Source organism: Podarcis bocagei (genome assembly GCF_964188305.1).
Source record: "Podarcis bocagei genome assembly, chromosome: 3".
NCBI lineage: Eukaryota > Metazoa > Chordata > Lepidosauria > Squamata > Lacertidae > Podarcis > Podarcis bocagei.
The window spans coordinates 40652232-40673660 of record NC_138127.1 but is presented as its reverse complement, the minus strand read 5'-3'; the positions used below and the strand labels follow the sequence as shown (position 1 = coordinate 40673660).

Here is a 21429-nt window from a genome sequence, read left to right as displayed (position 1 = left end):
TGTCCCAGGATGCCACCAGTTCCAGTATCTATTGTGTTTTCTTTCATTTATGCAAGAAGAATGCTATGAAATGATACTTTCTTATAGGGCAAACAGTTCTGAAAGGAAGGAATCAGTGAAATAAAATGCCAGTCATAAATTATGAGTCTTTAATTATGATGTTTACTGTAGCATTATAGTTATTGCCAGTTCATTATGATACTGGTGCCCCTGGACTTTTAATTTTCCACAATTCCTTTGTAAGCATTCCTGTATGTAGTGGCATAAGGAACATTTTACCTGTGTTTATATGTACCCATATGGCCTTGCAGAGAGGACAGTGTCAAAATCTGGAAGTAGAATATGGAAATCATGAGCTTGAGACAAGGGAGAGTTGTCTCTGTCCAACCTACACTCATTCACAAATGCTTGGTAGCTCTTGACAGTGTATGTAGTATCTTTAATGTGCAATCTACCTGACCCTCACAAGAATTGAATGGAGAGGATCATGAGGATTATTATTAATTGAATTTATTTACCACCCTATACCCAGAGGTATAGGGCAGTTCACAGATTACCACATTATGATTACTAGGCCATGCTGGTTTGAGTTTAGTCCATGAGCCCTTTATAAGCAATGACCTCAAACCTCTCTGTATACCTAACATGACCCCTTTCTCTGTGGGGCATGATTTATTAAATATTCATGAATGAAAAGTCAAGGCTATAAAATGTTGTGCATTAGAGGTGTTTATAAATGATTGATAAGCCCATTTGCTGCTGCAGTTTCAAGGATTAAACACCAGTGTACACAGCCTTGATATTTCTTGTATGCTTACATCTCTTTGAACTAGCATAGAGCCTGCGAGGAGACATAGGACCCATTGAATATGGGTTTCGGCTGAATCCTCTGTCTCCTCACAGGTTCTGTGGCAGCCCAAGTTGAGAAATGAGTCACTATTGTATGGGAGCTAGTGCTGTTGCCCCCCGGCCCTTGTGCCATTGCAGTAATGCCTTTCAGGAGACAGTGGGCAGAGTGCAGTGCTGTTTTCCCTTCTTCCTTCCCTATACCTCTTGTCTGCTTCTAACAACTTCTGATATTCAGTTTTGATGTTTGCACAGCTCACAAGGCAGCCCTTGGTGATGAGTGCGTGGATGCAACTTACAGACTGCTGTGCCTAACTTGGCACAATATGTATGGGAAGCATGCTTATGCAATGTGTTTTGTATTTCCTCACTGTGCTTGCATAGCAAGGGCTTGGACATCTAGTAGTTCTGTTCCTGTGCATCTTGCTTACTTTTTTAAAAAATGCCAGTGTACACTATATGATCTGCAGTTGATGGCCAGATGTGGAAAAGGTTTCACTTAAATTTGTTGCTTGAGATTTGTTTTCTTACTTGCTTTTTTAATGTACTAATTCCTGCTGTTACATGGGGCATCCAGTAGTCTGGTCCCCCATCCAAAGTTCTGATCAAATCCACACCTGCTTAGGTTCAACAGTGTACTTCAGCCTCAAGTACTCCCAGACCATGAATTGGGTCTTGCTTGAGATCTGTTTTCCCATGGAAACCATAAAACAATGTAAGCAGTGTTTAAACTGCCAGGAGAGGAAGTGAAGCTTAAGTCGCTCCCTTCCCTTGTGAAAGCAAAAGTTACAGAGAGGCGTGCCAACAGTTACTCTGCTAATGGAAAAAAAGTTTGTTTCTATCAAGTATCTTGTCAGTATTTCAAGTGCTTAAAAATTACAATAAACCTTTGTTTTTATATAATGGTACGGATACTCTTAAAATACAAGCAATGTCCTTTGCTGGCTGATTGGGTCCTCACATTTTGCCATTAGGTGTAAATAGCATGATAAAAGATCATTTATCTGAGTTGAGAATTTTTTCAGCAAAGATTTTGCATGGCTGTTATGTTGCCTGTGGGAATCTGAGGTGCTGAACGAAGAGGAATCCTGCAAAAGAAGCAACATATGTCTTAAGATGCATCTCCAAAACAGAAATATTTTCTTTATGCTGATCTTAACTCCCAGCAACCCCTTCTCCAATTCAAAAAGCAAGCATGTGAATGGAGAATGGAATCCTGGTCTCAAATCCTGCCTGCTTTAGCCAAGGACTAAGCTTTGGACAAGTCACTGTCCCTTAGTCGCAGTTTCACAACTAAATACCGTATTTTTTGCACCATAACACTCACTTTTTTCCTTCTAGAAAGAAAGGGGAAATGTCTGTGCGTGTTATGGAGGAAATGCCTATGGGTGGCATGTCTACGGATTTTCCTCTAAAAACTATGTGCGTGTTATGGTCGGGTGCGTGTTATAGAGCGAAAAATACGGTATATTGTAAACTATTGAACTACTTTTGGAAGAGTTTGATCAAGACTAAACATGATAATTACTGTGGATCCCTGTGGAAAAAAAATTATAGAACTGTTGATTAAGCAGCCCTGATCAAGATGGCTCTGGTTTTTGGAGTTCACAGGATGATTTGAGGGAGCTGGTAGGAAGTTTCCCTAATAAAAGTTTCTCTGATCTGTTCAAAGGGTATATTGATTATCTACTAGTGGTTACATAATATGTTAGTTATCTAGTGGCATTAAGTGCTCAAACTGTAATTGGCCGGTATAGTTTGAATGATAGTAGCAAGGTAAGATGGTAAGAAGGCAGATGAATGATGTGAGAGCAGGAAAGTAGAGTATCCTGATGTCGGGTGGAATTCCATGGAGAAAAGCAAAAAGCTTGTAGCCAGATTTCTTCCTTCCAGCTAATGCACTTGGTTCAGGAGACGATTCTCCTGGCAGCATATTGTATTGATTTTTAGGTTGGAGACCGCAAGTCTCTAGGATTCTGTAACAGAAGACTGCAATTAGTTGGAAAACAAGCTGGCTGTAAATCAAAAATGTCTTTGTAGACCAACCTGCTCATTTTGGATTAGATTGAATTTATAGATGCCTCCCATTTCTTGCATTGCTTTTAAGTGTTGCTAAGTAACGGAGCATTAAAGAGAATTATACAAATGTATGTCTGCGTGTCATATTTAAGGCTACCAAGGCATTTTTTTAAGGCATAGAAGAGAAATAGAAAATAATTTGACTTGCTATAAGCATAATCAACTATTGATAGTTTAGTGGGAGATTTTGAAAACATAGAGATTGATCCGGTTGTACTGGACATCCAGCATTCATTTGTGCCTCTTGGAAAATCTTCCTTTTCTGTGTCTAAATGTAAAATAGAAATAAAAAGAAATATATAGATTTGTTCTTCTCCATATACTTGATGTGAGGCATGGACAATAAAGGGCTTCAAATTTGGGGCATGACTCAGCCAAAGTTAAGTACTTTGAAGTCCCACTGAGTTAAGTAAAAACAAGTTGTGACACCTTAAGGTAAAGGGACCCCTGACCATTAGGTCCAGTCGTGACTGACTCTGGGGTTGCGGTGCTCATCTCGCTTTATTGGCCGAGGGAGCCGGCGTGCAGCTTCCGGGTCATGTGGCCAGCATGACTAAGCCGCTTCTGGCGAGCCAGAGCAGCACACGGAAACGCTGTTTACCTTCCCGCCGGAGCAGTACCTATTTATCTACTTGCACTTTGATGTGCTTCCGAACTGCTAGGTTGGCAGGAGCAACGGGAGCTCACCCTGTCGTGGGGATTCGAACCACCGACCTTCTGATCAGCAAGTCCTAGGCCCTGTGGTTTAACCCACAGACTAACAAATTCCTTATGTCACAATAAATTTCAGTGAAGGGTATTTAACATGTGCTTAAGGTCCCCATGAAAATTGGGTTTACGCTTTTGTCATTGAAAACATCCCAAAAAACCCTCATGTCAAACTTGCCCTCCTGATAAATGCTCTCTTTGAGTGGAAGTAGATGAGCACAAAAGTCTTGGCCACTCCTTTGGCTTGATGTCTGTTTCAGGGCTCTTCAACAGTCAGTATATCCCCCCCCCCCCAATACTCAGCGCATGTGAAGTGTGATGTCAATGATCCTTTGGTTTTCCACTAATAAATTTTGCAGCCAGCAATGTCTGGGAGAGTTATAATAGATAATATTCAGAAGGCCCACTAAAATAGTTGCTATGGATGAGCAAGCCTAGTTGAGCAGGAACATTTAATACCCATGCCCAGTTCTCAGCTTGGATGTGAAGCTGCAGAATCCCAGGGCTAGCATATAATAAGGTAAGCTCCACTTTACTTTAGACTCAAGGTTTGCCACATAGTACCAGAATATTAAGCACGCAGACCTATTAAATGTCCTAATTTTGTTTCCCAAGTCTAGATCACGTAGGACTCCCACACTTTGTTTAGTGTTTACAAAGCCATGTCACTGGTATTGACTAAATATTTATTTGTCACTACAGTTGTCTCTACAACAGACTAGTTAGGTGGCGTCTCACTGGAAGAGTAGTTGATGTAATTGAAGGTTTACAGTTACAACAACTCCAGGCACCTTAATGCAGCAAGATTAATTTCACAGTCTTCTGAAGTTGGAACACCCCTCAAGTGAAAAAAACCTCTAATCCTTAGGATAATCCATTGGCTTTCTGCACTTACAGCTAATGAACTTGCGGTTTTTGTGATCTTAACTTGACAGTAAATTCATTAGGAGTTCAGGTTATATTGGGTCATTACAGTTTCGTTGGGGGGAGGGGGAGAATTTCCAGTCTTAAAACCAGTGCCCAGTTTCTAGAGCACACACGTCAGAGCAAATAGGAATGCTTTTAACACATGATCACACCTTGTCAATGAGAACCATATTAGGGATTTGTATTATTTAAATTTTTCTACAAGAAGTGGAAACTTCTGTGGACAGATCAGAACAGAGAGCAAGTGTTTAGCAAATGTGAATTTTATTATGTATTTTGAGCAATTGTGATTATACATAAGAATAGTAAATGCACTTGAGGGTGGTTCCTGCAATATTTCATACATTGAACGAAAGTGTTAAAGTGACTGCCTTTATTGCAAGGGTCAGGTGAGGGAGGGGGAACTGATCTCTTCTTACTAAGCAAAGGTCAAGTTCTTCATCAGGAGACTAACAATTTTTTGCTTTGGTTTCCATGTTCCTTGGGCTCTGGCTATTAAATAAAGACTAGCATCCCACTGAAAGCAATTTGGAACATATATTAGAGAAGGTCAGCAGAAACACAGTTTTACAAGAGCACAGATATAACTCAATTTAAAAATCTGTATAACCTATTGCATGGTAGCTGCCTGCCTGTTTTGTGTGGTCTGCAGGTGTATTTACTTTGCAGACTGGGGGAAAGCTCTCATGAATGAAATACAGAGCAGCATGTTAAACCCACTTTAATGTACAGTGGTGCCCCGCAAGACGAATGCCTCGCAAGACGGAAAACTCGCTAGACGAAAGAGTTTTCCGTTTTGGAGGTGCTTCGCAAAACGAATTTCCTATGGGCTTGCTTCGCAAGATGACAATGTCTTGCGAGTTCCTGCTGGTTTTTTCCCCCTTTCCCCCCTTTTTCTAAGCCGCTAAGCCGCTTATCAGCTGATCCGATCAGCAGATAATCCATTAATAGCGCTAATCCGTCAATGGGCTTGCTTCGCAAGACGAAAAAACCGCTAGACGAAGAGAATCACAGAACGGATTCTTTTCGTCTTGCGAGGCACCACTGTATAAAGGTTTGTTTGTCTCAGTGTTCTGTTGTTGCCTCTAGATATTAAATCCACACTTGTGTGTACCAGTGGATAGTTCAGGGTAATACTTGATAACTTTAACATATATGGCAGATATCATGTTATCTCTTCTCTGTACAGTGGTACCTCGGGTTAAGAACTTAATTCGTTCTGGAGGTCCGTTCTTAACCTGAAGCACCACTTTAGCTAATGGGGCCTCCTGCTGCCGCTGTGCTGCCACTGCACGATTTCTGTTCTCATCCTGAAGCAAAGTTCTTAACCCGAGGTAATATTTCAGGGTTAGTGGAGTCTGTAACCTGAAGCGTATGTAACCTGAAGTGTATGTAACCCGAAGTACCACTGTACTTTATGTAAGGAGCTGCATTAAGAGAACTGAAAACCACACAGAAATGTGATTATTAGCACCCTCCCTTTGATCGGAGACCTACAGGAAAATATTTTTTAAAAAACAATACTTGAAATTCATTGCTTCTTTCCTTTCTGCACCTCTTCTCATTAACAGCCTCTTCTGACTTTATGCTCTGTATGCTTTTTTATCATTTCCTCTTAATTGTGTTTTTAACTCTGTGGAATCCAAAAGTGACTGCAATCTAGTAAAGAAATATGTTGCTGCTTTTGTTTCATATCAAGGCCTTTGGGTTGTTTGGCATGTGTGCCTCTAGTGATATATCAGAATTTTAGCAGTGGCAAGAACCATTAATTAAGTATATAATGAATTAAACTTCCATTGGAAGGATGAATGCTAATGATGTTACCTCGTTGGAAGCCATTCACTCAATAGAAGGAGGGGAAATGAGCATAACTAAATGCAGAGCTCGTGTCCAGGCTCCCATCCCAGTGAGCTTCATGACTGGGGATTTGAACCCTGATCTCCCAGGTCCTAGTCCAACCACACCACCACACTGGCTTCCTATAATATTTCTGCTATGGAGCAGCTATATAAATTAAGTAGGTAAATAAATATGGGAAAAGCAAAATGTCAGAGAAGGATCTGAAATATTTTCTTAGAAGCTTGAATTTGTTTTATTCTGCATTTTTTTATTTGATTTTTTAAAAATGTGTTGTAAACCGCTTTGAGATTTTTTACTTATAAAGTGGTATAGAGAAGATGATGATATACTCCCGCAATAAGGTTCCTAGATGTTCTGTTGATTCCAGCATTGCAGGGGGTTGGGCTAGATGACCCTTAGGGGTACCTATCAGCTCTACAGTCCTGTGATTCTATGACCGTAACCTAGGTTTAAGGTGGCATTTGGTGATTAACTTGTATATCTGAGTTTCTAACCCCCACTCCTCCACCCAATTTTTAACTATTTAACCTTTCCTCCCGCCTCTCTCTCTCCCCTCCTGTGCCGGAGTTTACCCATTCAAACCTGATCCCTATGACACTGCGAGACTCACGACAGCTGGATATTTCATTTGAAGGCATTTCAATAAGATAAGGTGTCGGTTTTGACATGTTCATAGTACAGTACTTGATGTGTGGAGCACTTTAGAGTCGTCACCCTTACAACGGCAGAGGGTCATCCACTAGTCATCACTGGGTTAAAATTCTTACACTGTCCAAGTCCAGACACTAGGCTATATAAAGCAGTGGAATTCTTGATGCCAGCTAATGTTCTCCTAATAAAATTTGAGTTGAAATTGGATTTACATAGTTTTATAACAAGATTGGCAAAACCAGCAATGACTTGTTTTCTTGTCCTCTGCAGCAAAGCTTATAAATGGTCAGCACTTTCAGTGCTTATGCACTTCGTATGTTTTATTATGTTAATTGCTTAAAAATAAATAAATTAAGGTTTCAGCATTTTAAGGAGATGCTTGATGCTCTGTGAATGTTTCATCAGTGTGCGGAGGCAAATTATTACTAGTTCCAGCAATTCATTAGTGTAAGTGGGGACAGAAACAAGTCCCAGATTAGAGCTGAATATTCTTGATCTGGATTACTTTATTTACTGTTTTCAAATATCAAATTAAAATTGTTCCCTTATTTTGAGGAATTCTACCTCAGTACTAGCCCAGCGTCAGTGCAGTACAGATGGTACAGTCATGCTACATTTAGGTGAAAGGCTTGCAAATTTCAGGCTTGTCGAGTCTGCTTTGTTTTTTAGTAGAATCCTGAGGTCTACCACTCAGAATCAGCTGCACAGTAGTGGGTCAGGGGAACAGATATGGTCTCAGAATTAAGAAACAGTTTGTCTCTGAGCAGGAAACTAATTCTATGCTCAGCTGAGGAATTAGTTTTCAGTACTGGAACTGAACTCACATTCCAGTCATACAGACATCTGACCCTAGTTTCTTGATAGCTTTCCTCATGTCAGAAATCGAGTTTGAGGGTGGAAGGAGCCTTTTTGCTATTGCCATTCTTAAATTATTGGGAGTAATACACACTTGCTATTCTACCCGTGGATGGCAATCTGCCTTCTGCCTGCCCCTGTATATAGAAATGCAGTCAGCTGCCCTGAAACTAAGCAGGTCTTGGTCTAATCAGTGTCTGGATGGAAGGCTGAGAACTTAGATATGCTGCCTTGAATCCACCAAAGAAGAAAAATGTAATGTGTGCACTCTCTCTCTCTCAATATATATAAGCACGCTTTGTGGTACTTCATGGAGACAATAATTAATGTATTTCACCTGAAACACACTGGCATCAGAAGTGTTTCAGGGTCTCTCTGTTTATGACCATAACAGTCTTATACCAGCTTATTTTATTTTTAATGGAAGTGTGCACTCAAACTGAAGGAAAATGTGTGTATGTGCACACGTGTATTGCTAACAGCATAAACACCAGAATAGTGTTAAAAAAAACTTTCCATATTTACCTATAGAATAGTTATTTCTCTTAAATATATAACATAAATATATTTACATTTCTACCAACAACTTGGTGCTTTAAAATCTCAGTCCTTCTTTCTGTAAGCTTCTTAGTTTGGTTTATCAACCCACTTTCATACTCCTTTGTTGCCGTAACAAAACGTTGAGACTTAGTACCCACATACCTCTCTTCCTGATTGATGATATAAAATACTGTCTGTGAGGCTTCTAAAAATCACTAGGGTGTGGGCGTGTTTGTGTATCTGTGTGTGTTGATGTGTATCGGTGTGCACGTGCTAGGTTTCACATTTCATCCCAGTAGCATTGCTCTGGTCAGATACCATTGCAAATGGGATTTGCTGTTACTATTAGGTGACACATAAAAACACATAAGAAGCTGCAGTGCGCAAAATAGCTCCCTGTATGTTTTCTATCTTGTCCTTCCCCTTCCCCTAGGGCTCCAGAACACTTTAAATCATTAATGTCAGTAAACCAGCCTGAAATAGCTTATTTTAGTGAACTTGGTGCAGGAGGCTGAATACATTTAAGTACCTCTGGATAGGTTATCTGAGTAGGTGGTTCTGTATTTGTATTTGATATTTTCTCTCCTTTGTTCTGTAGCTGCTTATGTATTTATAGCTTACCTAGTTGATTTCTGTTAAGACGCACCGAACTCATTTTTAGTTTTAGGGATGGCTGTCCTAAGGAAATACGTAATTACTAGGAAGCAAGCCCTGTTGAGCTCTGTGAGACTTACCTCTGAGTAAATATGTTTAGTATTGCACTGCATGAGAACTTCACCACTCTCACTTTCCTTAAAAAATAATGGCTTGAAATTTAATTTTATTATTAGTTATAACATTTGAACTTAGTACAGTCGTACCTCGGGTTATACACGCTTCAGGTTACAAGTGCTTCAGGTTACAGATTCCGCTAACCCAGAAATAGTACCTCGGGTTAAGAACTTTGCTTCAGGATGAGAACAGAAATCATGCAGCGGCGGCGCAGCAGCAGCAGGAAGCCCCATTAGCTAAAGTGGTGCTTCAGGTTAAGAACAGTTTCAGGTTAAGAACGGACCTCCAGAATGAATTAAGTTCTTAACCTGGGGTACCACTGTATTCTCTTGTTAGCTTATAGTGTAGAAGAATAAAAGAATAAAAATAAAGCATAAGCAATATAAATAAAGCTAATATAGATACAAAGTAAACAATAATAAAAACTTTCCACAGCTCCAAAGTTAAATAAAGATATAAAAACTGAGACCAGACTTCATGAGTTATCTAAAAATAGCAACCGGAGTGAACAGAAAAATCTTCACTTGGAGCTGATAAGACCCCAAGGATGGCATTAGACATACCTTTTTGGGAATAAAGGTGCATTACTAGTTGTGTACTACTACTGAAAAGGCTTTTTGCCTGGTTTGTTACCTGCCTCACTTCTTTCAATAGAGGCACTTTAAACATGGTCAGCAGCTTCTCAGACCAAATGGGATAAAAGGTTTGAATTATCTCACATTCTGAGCATTCAGAGCCAGCATGTCAAGGAAAGGCTAGCATAGGCTAGAACCCTGGTGTGCTAGTTTGAATATGCAAGAGAGTTTTTTTTAGTTTCTGTTTTTTAAGATGTGGGGAGCATTCAAACATTTAAACCAGGCATCCCCAAACTCGGCCCTCCAGATGTTTGGGACTACAATTCCCAACATCTCTGACCACTGGTCCTGTTGGCTAGGGATGATGGGAGTTGTAGTCCCAAAACATCTGGAAGGCCGAGTTTGGAGATACCTGATTTAAACCCATAAAGTGGTCATCCAGCAACAGAGCTATCACGTGAGGCTGGCGAATTGTGTTCCGTGTGTATCTCAGATGTAGGATACATGATGTTTGAGGCTATTGGTGAACTTAACAGTAGAGGGTAGGAAAAACACAGGATTTTAATAATAATAATAATAATAATAATAATAATAATAATAATAATAATAATAATAATTGTAACAAGCTTTTAAAAAATCTGATTGCTGTAAATGGATATAAAAACAAGCAAGTCCAGACTTGCAGTCAAATAGACACAATACAAAGGAGAAAAATAATTCTTAAAGTTACATACTAGATCTTATCTAGCTGGAATGGCCATAGCAGATAGAGTTATGAGACAGGAGGAGGCAAAATGGCAGTTAGTCCCAGCTGATCTGATGGAGTGTGATTTACTGTGTCCTTTTCCTCTGATGCAGCCATATTGAAAATTGTGCTGGCTTATATCTATGTCTCATTCCTGACTCAGAGGAAAACATCAGGAGGGTAGGTGAACACATATAATTCACTTCTGCTGAATGTGACGAAGATTAAGAGTGCTATTGCAGGCGCCATCCTACAAAGAACATTGAGGGGGCCCAACGCGATGTCCTGTGTGATGGCGCACAATATCCCTATATTTTTCCGCACTAGGCCTCTGTCCCCTGGAGCCAGCGCCTATGGCTAATATATATGTTTCCCCCCTAAAACAGAGGAGTATTAGGTCAAGCACTAATGAAAGTCAAGAAAGCTTTCATTAGTAACCTCCTTTTGTCTTAGACAGGTTTTTTTCTGGAATTGCTAACAAATAGTACACTTTCCATTAAATTTGTGAACTGTAGAATTACCAAAAAAAGGTACAGTGGTGCCTCGCAAGACGAAATTAATCGGTTCCGCGAGTCTCTCCGTCTAGCGGTTTTTTCGTCTTGCGAAGCAACCCTATTAGCGGCTTAGCGGATTAGCACTATTAGCAGTTTAGCGGCTATTAAAGGCTTAGCGGCTATTAAAGGCTTAGCGGATTAGCGGCTAAAAGGCTATTAGCGGCTTAGAAAAAGGGGGGGAAGCGGGGGAAAAATCGGAACACTCGCAAGACGTTTTCGTCTTGCAAAGCAAGCCCATAGGGAAAATCGTCTTGCGAATCAGCTCAAAAACGGAAAACCCTTTAGCCTAGTGGGTTTTCCGTCTTGCGAGGCATTCGTCTCTGTAACAGTTTCCGTTTAAAGTGCTGTGTATATGTACAGTTATATTTTATACATTGCTTTTAGTAAAATCTGATGCTTAACTTTGTCCAGGCTGCTGCCTCTGTTCCTAGCCTTTCTTAGGAACTGATGTTTTAGCGAAACATTGGGCATTCTGTAAGGGTTTATTTGGCAGAGATGATTGTTCCTGGCCTTCATTGTATCTTGTATAGTGTTAAGCAATGCTTGGGTGGTGAAGAACAATATTGCTGTTTCATAACAACTTTTAATAAGAATGTAAGTCTCTACATCGCTGGAGAGGAAAAATAAAAAGAACCCCTGAGAAGTTATATCATCAGCAGTTTGAAAATGTATGGGTATATGATGGATAAAACAGTCCCATTAAATTTCATTATGTTGTCGAAACTTATAGAAGATTAGACTCTTGTGTAGCCTATGGAGCTTTCAGCCTTGAATTTAGGTTTTATTGCCAGTATTTTAATCAAATGAAAATGTCAGGTTATACTGCCGCCCATAATAAAGGTGTATAAATAATATTGGGATTTCAGTTTACCACCTAGCTTTATAGGTAATTACTTTTTATCCTGTGCCCTAAAATGTATGGTTTCACATCAGGAAACATACAACAGTAAGCACACTGCCTAAGAATTTTGGAATTTCCATCTTGGCTTTGAGTTGGCTTGTTTCAAACAAGCTATAGTTGACTCAGTCGCAATGATACCTAGGTGTTAACGGTTGATTTGGATGACACAATAAACTGTAGTTAAACAAAAACAAGTGAAAGTTTTCAGCTATGTCAGAAGAAGAGGGGGGGTGCAAGAACTTGTGGTTTATCTAGGCATCGTGTTAAATTCAAGTATAATGTGTCTTCCTTAGTTCAAATAATCCTACACTTTTTTTGGTACTAGGGGTGCTTCCACATGGGGACTTGATACTGCATATGGATTATTCATATCTGGTTTGGATGTGTGCACAAATATGCTTCTACACTTCTTCATTTGCGCATATTCATTATTATTCATCCTTTTGCCATTCACACCAGTGGGCGGAGCTTGGTTGAATAGATCAATATCAGCCATGCATCCCCCCCCCAAAGCCACAACAAGCCTTTTGCTGCTGCTGTTGTTATCCAAACCCTGCTGTATGTATTGTTATTACAATCTGTGTGATAATTATCCTCGTGTATTTTGTGGACATCTTCAGAGAACAACAACTCCTAACTGGGTCATTAATAATATTGCATGTGGCAACTGGTGGAAATGGGCTTGCTTGTAATGTTTAGGTTGCCAGAAACAAAATGACTAGGTTGTGCTGAGGTGAAGAGAAAATAGAAGGGGTGTGAGAGACCACCCACCAAAGTGACACGGGGCAAACCACCCACAAACCAAATAAATGTTTCAACAAGCTTCTACACCAGTTTTGACTGAATAAATAATGGGCCATTTTACTCACTGGGTTTTCTGTCGTAAATAGAAATATGGATTAAATGTAAAATAAGTACGGTTAGGCATTTGGATAATGACAACACTTTGTCAACGTGGCAAAAAACTTGTGCCTTAGCAACACTGATGCCACAATAAACTCATTTCTGGAAGCATCCAGTCTGCCTTGAATATTTGTTTTCAAACATTCATTGTAACAGCCATGAGATCAGACCTGTGCAGTATTTGTCTGAGCCCCAGGGCAGGAGTCTTGTTAGAATAAAATTATAAGCTCAAACAAAAAAACAGCCGGTCCCTGGCAGGCCCCCCTGAACATCTTAGCCCTCTGAGGGCCCTCTGCTCTGCATGGACGTGCACGAGATGCTTTATTTAGAATACTAGGATCTTGTTTCCCTTCCTTGATCTCCAAGCCCAGGTCATTTTGTATGGGTATGTGAGGTAAATGGAAAGTTCTAGAATAATCAGCATTATACTTCAGAAGTTGTCCTAAATGCAATTCATCTGGACTAGGTAGCTGCGTTTTTCCTCCAAATGAGTTGGAGAGAGAAAAATACAACACATATCCTGCAGTAATTCACATGGTGAATAGTTTGCGGTTTGAACTGTCCCCCAGTGATAGATTGGGGGTGCTGTAGAGTAACAGCATCACAAATGAAATGTAGTGTGAGAATAATCCCAAAGTTAAATAATGGTCCCACATAGTACGGGAGTTGGATGGCGGATGTGGGGGAAAGTAGGCAAGGTTAAAAGTAGTTAAAAACTGATTTAATGTGGCCTTTTTCCACCAATGTAAGAGGTGATGCTCTCAGTATAAATCTGAATAAACATGTCACCCACACAGTCACCTCACTTACTAGTTTCCTGACACCTCCTTATATTGCTCTCAAATGACATTCTGTCTTGCTGCAGAGCACAATTCATCCATGGCTGTGGATCCTTTTGCTGGCTCATCAGCTATGTGGTGCGCTTACTGGCAAACTGCCCAAATACATTGTTTTACCCTTCATTCTCCCCTCACTTAATTTAAGTAACTCTTAAAAAAATTAAACATATGTGAAGGGGTTTGAACAACCTGAGCTGAAAGTTGAAGCTAATTTCACATGAAGAGCTTTGTTGTTCTCATATTCCTAGAACACAAAAGCTTTATAAATTCAGAATAAAAACTGCTTCTTTGGCTTCATGAGTGTATTGTCAGCTGTTCTCATGCTACTTCTGGATGTTCCTTTTGCATTGTTACTCCAGCTCTTGAAGTTGTCAACACAACATTATTATGTCATTGCATCTTGGAATTTAATGGAATTGCTACCAAAGCAATGGTGAAAATTTTGAATTCACATTTCTAAATAAGATTGACAGTCCATGTGGCTCTAGGGGTGTAGGGAGATTATTCCAGTGTATTCTAATTTTCAAAAAGAAAAAAAGGCAATAGGCACCTAAAAAAACCCCATAAGCATATGGAATGGATTGTTGGGGAATTTGCAACTGGACTGTTGTGGACTTCATACCCAATAAAGCTCTGTTCTGCTGATTTTGGCCCCAGTATTTTCTGATCAGTCTTGCTGTGTGACCTGACTGTATCCATAGGCAGTAGGAATTTCAGTGAAAATAAAAGCAGATATAGTAAAATACCATATTTTTCCATCTATAAGACGCCCCCATGTATAAAAGGTAAAGGGACCCCTGACCATTAGGTCCAGTCATGAACGACTCTGGGGTTGTGGCGCTCATCTCACTTTACTGGCCTAGGGAGCTCGCGTACAGCTTCTGGGTCATGTGGCCAGCATGACTAAGCCGCTTCTGGTGAACCAGAGCAGTGCACGGAAATGCCGTTTACCTTCCCGCCGGAGCAGTACCTATTTATCTATTTGCACTTTGACATACTTTCGAATTGCTAGGTTGGCAGGAGCTAGGACCGAGCAACGGAAGCTCACCCCGTCGCGGGGATTCAAACCGCCGACCTTCTGATTGGCAAGCCCTAGGCTCTGTGGTTTAGACCACAGCGCCACCCACGTCTGTCCCCCATGTATAAGACGCCCCCTATTTGGGGGGACTCAGATTGTTGCCAGTCCACTCTCGGCACTATCCATGTATAAGACTCCTCCCCCTAATTTTTGACATTATTTTTTAGGGGGAAAACCTAGTCTTATACACGGAAAAATATGGTACTTTCAATTGCATCATACCAGCAAAACAATGGGTTGCATTTTTTCTAGTAATTTATTAAGCTTGTCTTCATTCTGCTCTTGAAGTCTTAACTGTTTCTTGATAATGCAAAATTAGAACTGCAATGAACTATAACCCCAGACAAATTCCCTCAACCTTTGCAAGAGTTATCAGCTGTTTCAGAGAATATAGTTGTCTTGATCTAGCAAGGAAGCACTGTATATGGAAGCTGGTTTCTAGTTCTGAATCATTCTTTTATGCCTTTTATATATCAGGTTCTACATGTGCAGAAGTATACATTGCACAGGATGAAGTAGCTCGCATTCCCAACTATGGTTCTGTGTGGCATTTGTCACAGTGCTGTAGAATGGGGTTCTGAGCACCTCCTTTTGATTCTAGGTATCCCACATGTGATCACTACCAAAACTGTGACCATGTGTGTGGTAGTGATGTGCAAAGATATCTCCTTAGAGGAGGAGATGAAAAGGGGCCAGAAGAACTGGCATTAAATCCTGGCTGAGACACATAGAATTTTAAATCACATTGTAGACAAACAATGCAAATCGTAAAATTGGGGAATTTCAGGACCACAGCCACAAGGGTTTGTAGAAAGCGTACAGCTAGGATAATTGCAATATTATATTTCTTGCTCTTGTAAATTTCTCCCATGTTTTGAAAGAGTCAGTTCACCACTGCTTTTGTTGCAAGGTTCACGCAGAAGTTAAAAGGAGTCAAAAATAGAAGATAATTGGACTTACATGTTCAGAGGCAATATGCCTCTGAAATCCTAATTGCTGGGGGACAGACAACAGAGGAGGGCTGATTGTGAACTCCCTGGAAGCATTCATCTGATCCAGCAGGGCAGTGCTTATGCTATGCAAGTTGTCATTTTAACCAAGCAAGTAGGTTAGGGTTCATTCAGACTGTCTGTGTTTCACGGGAGGGATTCAGGCACATTGGAAAACGAGGCTTGCATCCTGATGCAACATATCCACTTTAAGCAACAACAACACCCAGAGTTTTTGCAGTTTGCAAAGTGATGGGAAAATGTGTTGAAAAGTGTGGGATGAACAAATGAATTATGGGAAAGGGTATAAACTCCCCTCAAGCAAATCAGGATTTCTCTTGTCCTGCTGCTTTCCCCTGGGGAAAACCGCTCTCTAGCACTCAGTCACTGCAAACGGCATTTTAGGTTTTCTGTGGATTGTCGTTTGTTCCAATTTAGAGCAAAAGAGTGGATTTTCCCAGGAAAGGAGCAGAAAGCGTGGGCCAAGTGGAAAGCTGCTCACATCCATTCTTTCTAGTGGCTGTGTGGACGAGCCCGTGGTTATGCTGCTTAATTTTAGTGCATCTTCTCCAAGTAAAACTTGGTCGAATGTCACCCACCGAAAAGCAATGGCACAAGTTAAAAAGAAACCCACACCCAATCTCAGGGTTTGTGACAAGACTGTTTTGCAACGGAAGACAAATAAAATCTGCAAGCAAATATTTATTTCAAATAGAAAAAAATAACTTGTAGACAGTTATAAGTTGGCAAACAACTCCTTGAGTAAAAATGTTTTCACTGTCTTGCTGTGTGTACAGTTCAGTTAGAATGAAACCAGCCAAGTGTGCATTTATGTACTCATTCTTTTCCCAGGGGCATTCGTGTAATTATGGCTGAATAGATGGCAATAGCCCGGTAACAGAACTTCTGAACAATGCACGTGGCAAACCGCCTTTTATTATTTGTTTGAACAGACAAGATTTGACTGCTGGTGTCCCTATGCTATAAACTAGGAGCACAAGATACTAGCTTTAATTGACTAATCATTGTGGTTAATCAACTAAAACTTTAAATATTAACATTCCATGTTTCACCCTGCTTAATTGGTGGAAATGATGATCATCAGTAAAGATTTCAGGACCTTGGACTCTGAAAGAGCCCAGTACCAAGTAGGAGACACAGAAGCACAACCCTTCCTTTCCCAGAGTCTTGATTTAAGAAGAAACTTGAAAGATGACCTTTTCTTTCAGTTTGCATGCAAAACTACCAGAATAGTTTGGCATTCAGAGTGAAACTGCTATGGTTACTCCTCTTACAGGAATAGCCACAGGAAGCTGAAGGTGTCAGTGTTAAGCTGAAGTCAGTGTCAGTACATTTTCTGCAGTGCAGTCCTGTGTGCATTTTGCTCAGATGTAAGTCCTATTGAATTCAGTGGGGTTTAGTCCCAAGTAAGTGTGCGCAGCATTACAGATGCTGGCATAGGATTATAGCCTTTTGTGTAGATTAATATAGCATTGCACAGTTAAACATTTACCTTCCATAACACAATTGTGTACAGTATGGCTTCAGAATTTACTCCAATATAGAATGTTCTATAGGCTCAGATCCAGTGAAAAAGAATATACAGTGGTACCTCGGTTTTCGAACGTAATCCGTTCTGGAAGACAGTTTGACTTCCGAAACATTGGAAAACCGAAACTCAATAGCCGACAGCTAGGCTTCAGGGTCTTGCACTCAGCGGAAGCCGCGTTTCCTGTTCGACTTCCAAGGCGCATTCAGAAACTGAAGCAGTTACTTCCGGGTTTTCGGCATTCGAAAACCAAGGTACCACTGTATTAAATATTGTCATTCTTTCCTTCACTGTGATATGTAGCTTTATTTATTAATTTGCAAGTTGTTATAAATATAAAAGGAATTGCCCACTTGTTTCAAAGACCTCCAAAAGGATCTGTCAACATTTTGGAGTATGTACATTTATTTGTATATGATTCAGTATGCTAGATACTTCAACAATTTTAACTTTTTAATGACATCTTTGGACTATGGCCATTGTAGTTAAGAGAGATGGCAATGAAATATCATGTGAGAAGTAACATACTTTTGCAAGTCAAGTACAGTCTGGTCTCTGGAACACTGTACCTTCCATAACACAATTGTGTACAATATGGCTTTTTAATGACATCTTTAATGACACCTTCCCCGCTCCTTCCTGAGATCTGTGTGTCTGATCCTCTGTGCCACCATTAGCGGAGAGCTGCTGAACAGGATTAAATTGCCTTTAACATGATTTACCTGAATTCTGCTAAGCATTACTCTCCTTGAAAACCATAATGGCATGGAGCACTCAGAAGTCTTGGAATTGTTTTGTTTCCCCCCCCCCCAAAGCCATACATTGTAACTGTAGCAGATCACGATGATTAAGAACAAATAGTAAGACTTTTTAAAAAGCCTCCCGTGTAACAGCAACGTGAACAGCTTGGGGGAAGGTTGAGCCACGTGACGTTGTAAAGGCTAAGATTCTAATGCCAGGATTAGCTGCTTATTTTTGGTAGTCTGCAGGCTTTGATGCAAAGCAGCAGTTGCTAGGCATAGGAGAGCTGCTACTCAGATTCCAGTAACCTCTGCCTCACCTTTGTTAATTTTAACTTGCTTGTCTGTCTAGAAACATTGGCACATTGGCATTTTCTATATGCCTACTGATATTTCAGATGGTGAATGGAGCCAGAATGGAAGAGGCGAGGCAGTAGCAATATACCGTTGCTATATACTGCGTTATTTTTCAGTATACAAAGGCTTGAATCTTAACTTCTTGTTCCATCAACCAGATTTTCTACCTCCCACATCTCTCTGCACGAACACCCCCCCAAGCCTATTCTTGGAGTTATGGGGTTCTTTTGAGCAGCATGGCATATGTTGCAGGGGGCCACAACACCAAAGGAAAAATGTCCAAAATTGGGGATCCCACCTCCATGCATAAATAAAGGTGCCTTTCTTTTGTGCAATTGCACATTTGGTTCCAGTATATTATCTACCTATACGTTTGAAGGTGTACAGTGATTTTATTAGCAAAACCATGTGATTTACTAGTGGGTATTCTAAATAGGAAACTAATAAGCCTTTATTTCTTCAATAGTGTTTAGTGTAACTTCCTTATTATCCCAGAATTGTTTTGGGGAAATGGCTACATATTAAGGTCATTAAAACATACAAATAGGGTGCTGCCAGGCAGGTGTTTGAAGGGGGTCTGTGTTGGTCATGCATGTGAGCTTTTTCCCTCTTACAAGTCCTCTATGTTAGAATGCTTTAAGCATGAGGAGCAGAAGAAAAAAACAAAACATTTGATGCAGCTTTCCAGCCTCTTCCTGAAAATTTCAGAGATCAGTTTAGTCCTGTGTAGTTTTAGTGTATATAGTGAACTATAGTTTTTCCATCTTCCACAAATTCTGTTAGTATACTGCACGGATGAGAAAACCTGTGACCCTGCAGATGTTGTTTGACTGACTCCCATCAGCTAACGAGCAAATGGTAGGGGATTGAGGAGAGCTGCTGTCTATCAAATCTGAAGGGCCACAGATTGCCTGTGCCTGTACTGCAATATAGACAGGCCTCTCACGAATTAAAGACCATGTATGTTTCAAATAATCTCATCTGTGTCAACACATTATGTTTAATTTCTTTGTAGTGCTTAATCTTGACCTATTCTTATTTGCACTGTGTTCACTCACATGATGAAAATCTTTTCCTCCAGATCATTCCACCTCAAGTGGTACTTCGTCATTTAAGCCCAGCCGTTCACTGGTCTCGATTCCCACTGCCCATGTGATGCCGTCTAATACCAGCTCTTCACTATCCCAGCATAGGGAACCTCTGAAGTCTGACTGTTCAAAATGGAGTACAAGCTTTTTGAGGTCCGCCGCAAGCAGGCATCAGGGCATCCTGGACAGTTCTCTTGACATGAAGGACTTGAGGCCTGTAAGGAAATGGTCATCTTTGTCTAAACTCAGCGCACCCATTACCTGTAGCCAGGATGGGAGTGTTTATTCAGCAGAGTGCAGGACAAGCATGGATAAATTGGGAAGAGACAGCACTGTGTCACCACAATTAAGAATAAATGGGGCGAGCTGTTTGCACAACAGCATGGAATTACTCAAGATGGAGGACAGAGAAACTGGGAAAAAAAGAAATTCTACCTTGGACTGCAAATACAAATTTGAAAGTTGCAGCAAGGAAGACTTGGGTGTTCTTGATCCCTCAAACAGGAGACATGCCTTAGATATGACCTATAGTGCCTTACCTGAAAGCAAGCCTGTCACATCCAATTGCGAAGTGTTTCATCAAGGATATATAACTTTGGGACCGCAGGCTGTGAGCGGGGTTCCCATTCAACCCTCAGAGAGGACTCAGAGATGGCTTACAGAACAGTTTCATACAAACCCTCCAGAGTCCAGGCCTTCTGAAGAGCCATACAGTTTATCTCCTTGGCAGTTACAGCAGCTTGAAGAACTTAGAACAGGAAGTGAACATCCTGTGCAGGTAAGAGCAGAAATTCAGTTTTTGCTGCCACCATGTGGATTGAAAGAGAAATGACATCAAATAACATATTAAATGACAGCAGTGGTCCTCTACAGTCATATAGTGTAGCATGTGTCTGATGTCTTTGATAGTAAAAGATTTTAATTGAAATGAACTGGGAATTTATGGGTGGGCAAGTCAATTAAGTATTAATATCACTCTATCTAGCTCTATACAACGACCACAATCACCTTTACATTTATGCTTATTTAGTTCATTAAAGTTAAAGAAATTGATCCATGCCTAACTCTGTGTTGAATTAGGGACCATTGACTTCAGGCTTTTTATGTCATTAGCATATTTAAGGTAAATAACTCAGTTTCTTGGGGTGATGTGTATTATCCCCAAGTTACCGCATCTTGCTATCTTCAAAAACGTATTTTGCTAAAATAAACTTGGAGAGAATACAATTAGGGTTTTTTCTGTTTCACCTGTTTGAGTATGTTATGAATACATTTTGAGTGACAGAGTAGTTCATTGCACTTAAAAATGGTAAAGTTTCGTATAAAAGTATTTTTTCTTTTGGTCGATGCTGCATCTCATAGAATATTGAATGTCTGGAATACCTGAGTCAGTGATTTATATAATGTAAATTTTTGTTGATGCTGCGGAACCAAGGCTTCTTTCCCTTTTCTTTTTGCCTAGATTGTAGCAATTCATTAGAGTCAAATTTTGCTCTGAATTAGTTATAGATTTTCTGTTGTTGCAGAATTAAGCCCTGCACATTTTTTTAGGTGACCGAGACACTTGCCTAGACCGTTCCATGCCCTCATCCATGTATGCAGCTCAGTCTGGAAGTTGTACATCCTTCCCAGCTCTGTAGCCAGGTGTCACTTGTGTAACCAGCTCATTCATTATTACAGCTGAGCCCTGACCACAGCACATGGAAGATGGTACACTGATGCCAACTACTTCACAGTGCCTGCAACTCCAAAAGTGAGAACCATGTGTTTTGGTGGGAGTTCTGAATTGCCCTCCAAAAGTAAAAGTGTGTGTGGGGGGGTGTTTCATTTTTGCAACTTAAAACTATTTTTTCAGGTATTTGTATATTGAGTTG

At 40.3% G+C, this 21429-nt stretch overlaps 1 protein-coding gene and 1 long non-coding RNA gene across 6 annotated transcripts in view; one reads left to right on the top strand and one right to left on the bottom strand.

Annotated features, from left to right (window-relative positions):
- Positions 1 to 21429, top strand: part of CEP85L (centrosomal protein 85L) — a 93060-nt gene that overhangs the window by 19829 nt on the left and 51802 nt on the right. For all 5 annotated transcript variants that reach the window (XM_081187657.1, XM_081187658.1, XM_081187660.1 and 2 more), the window contains one exon: positions 19549 to 20333. In XM_081187657.1, coding sequence (XP_081043783.1) covers positions 19549 to 20333 — 785 coding nt within the window. The remainder of the gene's footprint in view (positions 1 to 19548; positions 20334 to 21429) is intronic.
- Positions 1706 to 20231, bottom strand: LOC308583654. Its single transcript, XR_014006316.1, has 2 exons — positions 20095 to 20231; positions 1706 to 1934 (listed from the first exon to the last, which is right to left on the bottom strand). It is a non-coding gene; the product is annotated as an uncharacterized lncRNA (long non-coding RNA).